The sequence below is a fragment of the Aedes albopictus genome, chromosome 3, assembly GCF_035046485.1.
Source record: "Aedes albopictus strain Foshan chromosome 3, AalbF5, whole genome shotgun sequence".
In the NCBI taxonomy this organism is placed as follows: domain Eukaryota; kingdom Metazoa; phylum Arthropoda; class Insecta; order Diptera; family Culicidae; genus Aedes; species Aedes albopictus.
Window position 1 is genome coordinate 355,175,309 of NC_085138.1, and position 10,577 is coordinate 355,185,885.

The 10,577-nt window shown below is 38.0% G+C and overlaps 1 protein-coding gene across 1 annotated transcript; it reads right to left on the minus strand.

Annotated features, from left to right (window-relative positions):
- Window positions 1-8,204: 8,204 nt before the first annotated feature.
- On the minus strand, window positions 8,205-9,915 carry LOC109429007 (elongation of very long chain fatty acids protein AAEL008004). The gene is made up of 3 exons (XM_019704846.3): window positions 9,594-9,915; window positions 9,006-9,443; window positions 8,205-8,947 (listed from the first exon to the last, which is right to left on the minus strand). The coding sequence occupies exons 1-3, from the start codon at window positions 9,652-9,654 to the stop codon at window positions 8,643-8,645; spliced, it is 804 nt and encodes a 267-aa protein (XP_019560391.3). The 5' UTR covers window positions 9,655-9,915; the 3' UTR covers window positions 8,205-8,642.
- Between the last annotated feature and the right edge of the window lie 662 nt (window positions 9,916-10,577).

The window sequence follows — 10,577 nt, forward strand, 5'->3', positions numbered from 1 at the left end:
ACGAAAAACCTTTTCACCGCAGCGTCTTCCAGTTGGCGTGTGTTGAACCGGCGCCCGATTTTCTCCTCCTGTCGCTAGATCCTGGCAATGCGCAGTCGGATCTCGCCGATTAGGAGATGATGGTCGGACGCAATGTCGCCGCTACTTTTGTTCCACACATCAAGAAGGCTCCGTCTCCATTTTCGGCTGATGCAGATGTGGTCGATTTTATTTTCCGTGACACCATCACGGGAAACGCATGTCACTTTGTGCGATGGTCGATGAGGAAAGAGCGATCCCCCAATCACCATGTCATTGTTGCCACAAAACTCTGCAAACAGCTCTCCGTTTTCGCTCATTACTCCGAGACCATGGCGTCCCATGACGTGCTCATAGTCCGAGTTGTCGGAACCAACCTTCGCGTTGAGGTCGCCCATGAGGATCTTGATGTCACCTTTCGGAATCTTATTCATTTTCCAGGATTCTTTCAATGAATGGCTGTATATGTGTAGAATAAACTAAACTAGAAAACCCATTAGAATCCCTTGAAACCCTAGAAAATACTATTATCGCCTTAAATCCTTTTAAAACCATCTAAAGACCAACAAAAACTTCTCTGAAACCCCCCGGAGCTCACTGTAACGCCCGAAACTTCCATCCTTGAAGCTGTTCCTGATACTGCACGTAAACCTCAACCTTTGAAGATCACTGAATTCTTCTGAAACCCCCTGTAGCCCTTGTACTCCTTGAAACCTCTCGTCACACTCTATTACCCAATGTATCGCATTGAAAACCCATTGAAACCCCCAAGAACCCCTTTAGAACCCTCTGCCACCCATTGAAGACATCTGAAACGTTTTGAAATGCCTCAGATATTCCCCCGATATTCTTCCTGAAAACCGCTTACTTAAGTACTTACTTTACTTTCAGATCTGAGCAACCACGGTGGTGCAGACAGCCGAACTTGCATTTTCAGATTCTGTAATTGTTAGAGGAATATCTGTAAGTAAAAAGAAAATCGGGTTTAGTACTGTTCCTTTGAATTCCACTAAGAATTTACATCCTTTGACAGATACGTATTTCGACCTCAACTGTAAGGTCGTCTTCAGTGTCTTGTACTTGACTCGAGTCAAGTACAAGACACTGTACACGACACTGAAGACGACCTTACAGTTGAGGTCGAAATACGTATCTGTCAAAGGATGCAAATTCTTAGTGGAATTCAAAGGAACAGTAAGGACTGTTTATTTTATAAAGAGGACACCTTATTTGTGAGATATCTATTTTATTTTTCAATAAAATCATTATCAGTTTTTTGCATAAATTTCCATAGGTATTCTACAGTGTAGGAAAAATATAACATTACACAAATTGCCCTTAGTTATGGAACTGAAGCGGTGTTTGTTAAAGCTCAATAAAACCCAATTTCTCAAAATTCTACACCACTTTCCACATACATAACTTTAAAATTTTCATGAACTTTTCAATGTGTTGGGATCCAATACCATTCTCATAAAGGTAGAGCGTAATAGTTGGTCAGTAATAATGCACCAAGCATTACACAACTTGATATAGTGAGTTACCTTGTTATCAATGAAAATGATAAAAAATACTTATTTAAGTCCAGTGATGCAATAACACTATGGATTCAGTTAAAAATTTGTCCAGTACAGAAGAGAATCGCATTCTAAATGATACTGAAGAAAAATTTGCTTTAAAGTACGTTCTTCATCATAAATTTAATCCTTCATGATGGCCATAGTGAAAAAATTCATACTTTTTGCTCCATAAATGCAAGTTTTCGATTCTAGAGAAGCTTATTATTGTTTATTTTCAGCAAGGCTTGACCCTATGTGATTATATACCTTATTTGAACATAACTACATGTTAAGTTTTATTTTCGCCATCATTGTTAAGTTGTAATTGCAAAAGGTTACATAGTTATTTAGAAGAACCTTCAAAGAATGAAGCTGTTTTACCTCCGGTAACTTCCATAAAGCACAGTAACCGAGCCAACAATGCTATCAAGAAGCGGTTTTCTGCATTTGAAATTGCATTATTAGTACTTTCGACTAGATCCATTGAAAACATTCAAAATTTTATATTTTCATACATTTTTGTTTAACAAATAAATTTTGTTCTGAAAATCGAGTCCAACTTGTAACTTTAATATCTCAACAACTAATATTTCGATTAGGTTTATATTTTGCCAGAATATGTATCACTCAAACTGCTGCAGTATGGCAAACACTTTTATGAAATTTAAAACGATACACCGATGTTTTACAGTAATTTTGTTTTTATCTTTAGTTTTTGGGAATCGAAAAATTGACCTCTCCTAACACTTTTCCGCATTTCTATGAAGTTCAATAATTTTAACCTAATTTAATTATGATTATTGTCTGCTAATATAATGTACTGAACAACTAACCAAAGCTGCTCAAATTTGAACTACGCGTTTTCTTTTTACAGCCTTGCAAAGTTGTCCTCTTTATAAAATGAACAGTCCTTAGGTTGTTGGAAAAAGGGTCCCTATCCACCGTGGTGGAGCTACCACTTTCATACTCAGCCACTGACTGGATGCCAGAACAGACGCTGCACAGTGGGAAAAAAATAAAACGTATAAAACGTGAATAAATTCAATATCGAACTGTAAAAATCTCTATAGTTTCAGATAAGGAGGATGTCATTTGCCGCACGATGCTGGAAATCAGTGTATTGAGCTCGTTTTACCCCACTCTCTCTCACACACACACTCTTTTGAGAATACCATCATATATTTCCGATTGGCGTGCAAAATGAATGACTTATTTAGCTCGTATTTATGAAAAAACTTCCAAAGTATCAGCAATTTTATATAGGGTTTGTCCTGCTCTTATCGATTGCGTTCCACACCGAGCGAAGATGCATGTGAAATTTCAAAGAAATAAGGGATATCGGGGTTACTTGAAAATATTACAATTTTTAGGGCTGTGCGGTGAGTCAAACCAGCTCGATACTACGGAAGTTTTTACTCAAACACGAATTAAATAAATCGTTTATTTTGCACTCCAAGATTTTTCTAAAAAGGTGAAAAAGAGAGAGAATGGGGTATAACGGGCCCGATACTCTGATTTCCAGCCCCAGACAACCAATTTACACGTATAATGAAGTTTATGTTCATGTTATACGTACTTTTATGCGGTAAAGTTACATCGCATAAGATGCAGTAAAAGTGCCTTATGCGTACAAAAGTGGAGGCGCTATACGTGCATGGACGGAAAATTAATAACGATATAAGACTTCAGGTGATATCTTATGCGATGCACGGTGTGCACTATTGCGACGTAATATATCATATTATGCGACTTAATAATATTCGAAAAAAAAAAACAATTCTTGTCACCTCAGTATCGAACTAAGAACCTTTGGATTTTCGAGCCACACTTCACACTGAACACCAAACACTACTAATGAATCACACTGATTAAATCTCATGACCTTCTAATTCACCTCAGTGTTGGAATGCACTTGGTTTCCGTGCGCTATCTAGAGCTCAAAATGACGAAACGTGATTCACCTCTCTCTTGCTAGCACCTGAGTGGTGCGAATAGAAGCGGTTTTATTTTTCAAGCTAGCTAACACACACCTACACACTCCCGGCACACAGCTTGTAAACACGCACGAGCGTTCAATTTTCTTGCAACCACCTTTCGCAGCGCGGTTGTCAAAGACGCCGTCGCGACGCTGTTCGGAAATGGTAAACATGATCAATCCACCATTATTCCAATTTTGTTCTCGTGTTAAAAGTTTATTATTTTCCATTCGCGATGGAAATTTCACGGAAAAAAATCCATTCCCAAGATCATGAATATGACTCATAGTTTCCCGATATTTTTATGATTTTATGTTATAAATATACACCATGATTAAATTTTATGATTTTATGAATGATTTCACCATAACGCTATGCACCCGTTACTGTTTTGGCTTTCGACGACCAAAAATGGAAAATATAATCATGAAGCTATGATTAAATTAGCTGGGATCATGAGTAGCATTCATGAAGCCAAGAATAATTTTCATAAACCTGGATGCAGATCCTGATGCTTAACCACCTTATTCATAAAATTATGGTTGGGTGAGGTAGAACCATGCATAGAATTCATGGAATCAAAAAATACTTTTATGATTCCGTCGTCGTCGGACCTCAATGCTTCTCAGTCAAATTCATAAAATCATGGTTAATTTTGATGGTGCCATGCATAAAATTCATGGAATTAAGAATTACTTTTATGATTCCGTAGTCGTCGAACCTCAATGCTTCTCAGTCAAATTTATAAAATCATGGTTAATTTTGATGGTGCCATGCATAAAATTCATGGAATTAAGAATTACTTTTATGATTCCGTAGTCGTCGAACCTCAATGCTTCTCAGTCAAATTCATAAAATCATGGTTGATTGAGATGGTGCCATGCATAAAATTCATGAAATTAAGAATACTTTTATGATTCCGTCGTCGTCGAACCTCAATGCTTCTCAGTCAAATTCATAAAATCATGGTTAATTTTGATGGTGCCATGCATAAAATTCATGGAATTAAGAATTACTTTTATGATTCCGTCGTCGTCGAACCTCAATGCTTCTCAGTCAAATTTATAAAATCATGGTTAATTTTGATGGTGCCATGCATAAAATTCATGGAATTAAGAATTACTTTTATGATTCCGTAGTCGTCGAACCTCAATGCTTCTCAGTCAAATTCATAAAATCATGGTTGATTGAGATGGTGCCATGCATAAAATTCATGAAATTAAGAATACTTTTATGATTCCGTCGTCGTCGAACCTCAATGCTTCTCAGTCAAATTCATAAAATCATAGTTAATTTTGATGGTGCCATGCATAAAATTCATGGAATTAAGAATTACTTTTATGATTCCGTAGTCGTCGAACCTCAATGCTTCTCAGTCAAATTCATAAAATCATGGTTGATTGAAATGGTGCCATGCATAGAATTCATGAAATTAAGTATCACTTTTATGATTCCGTCGTCGTCGGTCCCAAATGTTTTTAATTAGATTAATAAACGATGCAAGCTAAAACCATAAGAAAATAAAATACGTGATATCTGAGCTCATTTCTATGATTTTGGGACCTATCCATCATCCTTTTTTTTCTACGAGCAAGCAGCACTTTTTAGTTGGCCTCCTGTTAGTGAAGATATGTCATGTTCAAATATAAAAGAGAACAACAATGATCGAACTCACCGGATAATCATATTTGGCATGTTTACTATTTTTGTCTTTGGCTGCTACATCCAACGGGCTAAGGATGCCCTCCAAACCATATCGATTGTTTACTAGTTAGTTCACATCACTTGCTGAGTCTCCGAAGTCGTCGAACGAAGGATAAACCGGAAAAATAGAGCGAATCACCGTAAATTAGCGCACGCGATTCCTACTTTGCTTCACCCTTCGTACATAAACTCGGAACTAAGACGGATGGCACAACGAAAACGCGAACTGGGCACTGTTTACTTTTTGCGCTTTTACTTTTTAGTCAATCAACTCCCAACAAACTGCCGAATCTTACGGGCACACTGTTTTGATGTTCCATTTCCTGATATATGCACATTTATTACTCTAACCAAATAAAAACTTTGCAAAAATAGCAGGTTCAACTTTTTCCACATGTCTGTGCTGGACGACCGCGCGATTTATATAATTGCATATGGCAGATAAGTGTAACGCTAGGAAGCGACCTTGAATATAATTCATGAAAATGATTGTTTCTATTCATATTTCTGGTCAACTCATTCATGATATCATGAATCTTAATTATGATATTATGACTTGGCAGACATCATAAGAACATGATTTTTTATTCATGATGAGGGGAATGGATTTTTTTCCGTGTTTGATGGATAGTTGTTAAAAAAAAATAGCTGAAATAGGCTCAAAACAATGTTTATCCTTCTCCTCGCTTTCCAACGGCTTGACAGCAGCAAATGGATATATCGTGACAACATTTTTGATTACATCCACAGCACCTAGATAACAATACTCTTCAATCAATCACACAGGTTCAACAAGGTTTAACATAACCTCAATCTTCAATGTTTGGCTCCCAATGTTTGGCTCCCGCTGAGAGAGCATATTGAGTCAGCCCGCGGCACTCAGGCTAGCACCACCCATTATAAATTATCAGGTCATTAAAACAAAAATGATGACTTTATAACTTATGTTGTAACCATAATTATGACTGTTTTCTTGTAACCTTTTGGCACTCCAACAGCACCTCTTTCATTGTTATCACATATCACATCGTAATATACCAACGTTAACGATTCTAGCTTATGCGAGTTTGTATGCACATTTTGACGAGTTTATTTTTGCTTTTATGCGATTTAGTTTGTACACCAATGCGAGTTTCACTGACAGAATAACAAAAGTATCAAGCGAAGTCGTATAATCATCGCAGTGCGCAATTATGCAAATTCAATTGACACTTTGAGAGTCCGCTCGAACTCTTTTGCGAATAAGTAAAGTTCGTCGCAATAAAACATCATCGCCTACTACGATGTAGTTATACATTATAAAAGTTAATTTGCACTTTTATATGATTTTACCAGATACATCGCAATAAGTTCAAAAAATAACATCATATGCGATGAAAATTATCATTTAGCCGTATATATATGCGATAGTGAGTTAAAATAGTTTTCTATACGATGTACAGCGTACATCCTTATGCGATTTCTGGTTGTCTGGGGCATCTTGCGGCGAATGACACTATCCTTAGGGGCTGTCCATTAATTACGTAAGAGAATTTCATCGATTTTTGGACACCCCCTCCTCCCCTTGTAAGATTTTTTGTATGAGAACCCAAAAATATTTGTATGACGCGTAAGGTTTTTCAAACCTCCCCTCCCCCCATAAACCCTTACGTAATTAATGGACAGCCCCTTATCTGAAACTATAGAGATTTTTGCAGTTCGTGTCAAAAATTCATTCAAATCCTTCCACTCCGAGCAGAGATATTGAATTTATTCGCGTTTTATACCTATTTTCTCCATTGTGCGCTGTTTCAGCCGCACCTCCTTGCTGAATAAGAGACGCACGGTACGTACCTCCCAAATCTAGCTGAAGTCAGACAGAAGGACAACAGTGCCCAAGCAGCACTAGAAGCAAAGCACACAACTCTTAGCTGGCGGTCTTTGGTATCGCTTGACGTGGAAATATGAGGTAGGAACCTTTTCATGCATAGATTAATATTACTCTCAGTATATTTTTCTTCTTCTAAAAGTCCTTCAATATCCTAGAACATCTTGGAAGACATTCAATAAGCCGATTTCGGATTAATATTTTTGAAAAAAAAAGCAACTATGGTTTTTCATACGCCTTTTTCAAAAGTTTCGGTAAAGAATATTGCAAAAAAAAAATAAGTTGAAACGTATTTTTGAATAGAAACTCATACATATCTGAGTAAAATTTCATTTCAATTGAAAAAGTATACGCAATTCGTGCGTTAAGCTGGAAATGCTCACTCACTTTTTCTTGATTTGCTGCTTATGTCGACCCGCATGGCAGCAAAGCTATACAAGATACATACTTGTATCACTTCCTATACGCATTCACGCTGAACAGCAATATCGTGCAGTACTAGTTTGATGAACTTTTGGACGCCTACAAGTGGAGCTTAATCTGTGAAAAGCTTAATGGCGAATGACCACGTGCACACATACCGTTATTGGAAAGTTTTACAGTTCGGGACTAGGTTCGGGATTGAATGAAACACCTCTCCGTTTCACATTGTATTGAATAACGATTTTATTTATTTCGCTTACGAACATATTTAGAGGATTCACTAAACAGCGTAAACTACTGATTAAATATTATCCTGATTAAACGTCACGATCGTCAACGCAATCTTAGATTATTTCATTCGCAGTTTCAAGACACATTTCAATAATCAGATAATAATGACTTACGCAGTTATATAATCTGTTTAATGAATACCTTTTATGTGAATCTTGCATGCATTTGTATAAAATTGCATTCACGTGCTGTGTAGAACTTGAAATTGTTAAATTATCAATAGCACCATTAATTATTAAATTTCATACAATAATACAATATACAATGTCCTACAATTTTCCTTACGCAACAGCAGTGTTAAAAATATGTCAGCCCTATGACACATAAGTGACCTGATTTTGTCAGCCCCTTTTCGGAACATTTTTGCTCTCTTAAAAAACTTAAACAGTTTTTCAAACTTTTTATTCCTTTATGTTCTGCGTCTCAGCTGTAGTTTGATGATAAATATCAATAAATTGCTTAAAATGTGACCGTAAGATAATGAGAGCAAAAAGTTTGTCGCAAAATGGGGCTGACAAAATCGGGTCCTTAGTGTAGATGTATTGAATGGTTGGATTGTAGTATGTTCTAGTCTGAGACGTCCTAGTAAGGTAGATTTACATAGGAAGTAACGAGCAATGCACTCATATTTACCCATCATATGAATAATTTTATTCATCCACCTTGTAAGTGGATTAAGTATTTCATTACGTTTTGTACTTTACATACCTAACTCCTACTAAGTTATATTTCTTTGGAAATCAATAGTTAGACCCCATGCACTATAATCGTTTAGAGCTTTCCTTACACAACTAAGTGGAAACTTTATTCCACCTTATGTGGCTTCTTAACGTATGATTTGATGTAAAAATCTAGGAACATCCCCAAGAAGAATACCGTCTGGACCAGTCCGATCCAGTGCCACAGCTGAGGGAAGCCGCACTGCATCCCCGTGAGAGCTGGCCGCCCAAAGTGAACCGTAAGGTATACGAACTGCACCAGTTGCAACCTGGTTAGGTGAATTTTGCACCGTGCGGCTAGTGGAGAGTTGTACGTGGCGAAGAAGTAGTACAGGTAGATGCCAGCGTGCCCTAGGGTATTCCATACGCCCAGGATGAAGTTGTGACCTCCTGTGGATGATATGATGGTTGAGTAAGGTTATTGAATAAACCATGAATTGATACTGACCTGGTGCAAACAGAACTCCATAATAGGACACTAGAACCATCATTGAGTGGTGATACACATGCAGGAAAGATACTTGTGACTGCTTTTTTCGTAATATGAATAGTAGCGTATCTGCCAGGTCTAGGACTTTCAGTACGAAATATGCATAAGCAACGAACATTTCCTGGTAGCCTTGTGTAGTTTTGGAGAAGTCAACTGGTTGACACTGGTAGGAGAAGTCAGGTCGGTTCAGCAGGATATAGCTTATGACCATAAACAGGATCCAATTGATCGCGACCTGCAGAAGGTTGTACACCCGGATGACACCTTTCAGCTCAAATGGTTTCCTATTTGCCATCATCCGAGGCCCAATTCGTAGAACCACCACCAGGTATGCTCCGACGATCAACGGAACCTGCCAGTTATTGTTCAACAGTGGAAGGTCAGCACTGCGATCATCTGTAACCAATGAATTCCATTAAAAACATTGTATAATCCCAATGAGTCAATTTCCATTATGATCACGATCACTTTCACTGCGTCACACGGTCCAAAACTATACACAGTTTGTCCTTGAATTTAGTATTCCATAGTGTCGTCCGAACGCACCTCTGTGGTCCTGCAGAAACCCATTGTATCCATCGATCCACTTCTGGAGCACGTAGGCCATTATGACCTGGTAGCACGAATCACAATCGGCGGCTTGTCGAGTTTCGTAAAGTGTAAATAATCCAAGCCAAGCGACGGAACCGCTTGGACAGGTGACCGGTAAACTAGTGAGCCGGAATCGGTGTCCAGCGATAGCTTATAAACCGTTTAGGAAGGCAGACTTTTTCGCCCGCCACCGCAGCAGGTGAACTAGATGAGAATCCATTTGTACGCGTGTCTCATGTTCTGCGGCATGTCGGTGGTGACAACGCACTATGGGATGCACGGGTGGTAAAAATAGTGAATAAATTACTTCAATGTAAGCAACGCTCCATAATCCGAAAACTCGGCCCAAACGTGAAGTCTTTGTGGCTGCATACCAGTGAAATCTGGTATGTATCAGGACAGTACTCTACTTCAACAGGTATCTGCGGTAGATTGAAAGTACCTAGTGATTATTTATAGGCAATGAATGTTATCGTATCATTTTATTGCCAAAATGAGATGAACAATCCTAGGGAAAAAACAGAATACTCAATATGATCGTCTGCTGATTCTCCCACAGTGCCGAGTGCGTTGTAGAAGTGCTCGTTTCCACATTTTGTGTAAAACGGGGATTCAAGGCCTGGCAGAATAGTTTGTAATTAGTGTGCAACCTATATCTTACAGAGATGTCTTACTGTCTTGCAAAACATCTCCAGTGTATAACACTGGATGTGAATCATGTGCATCCGGACCCATCTTCCAGTGTATGGAAAGAATTAGAGGAACTGCTCCTACCGTCCATCTAGATACTTCACTAAAACAAATGATCAAGGTGTTGTTTGTTATGCTCTTATTTTTATTTTGTTTTTATTAGAAGTTGAGTAACTTCTAGTACGGAATTGATGGGTATGTTAAAAGGTTTATACACAGTATAAATATGACAGAATTCGGTTTGCAATG

Bases quoted from the DNA above. Each gene is read 5' to 3' on its own strand.
- LOC109429007 (XM_019704846.3), bottom strand. From the start codon at position 9,654: ATGGCCTACGTGCTCCAGAAGTGGATCGATGGATACAATGGGTTTCTG. The intron at 9,444-9,593 runs GTGCGTTCGGAC...CATTGGTTACAG, and splicing joins GTTTCTGCAGGACCACAGAG to ATGATCGCAGTGCTGACCTT. The intron at 8,948-9,005 runs GTCAGTATCAAT...TATCATCCACAG, and splicing joins TGGAGTTCTGTTTGCACCAG to GAGGTCACAACTTCATCCTG.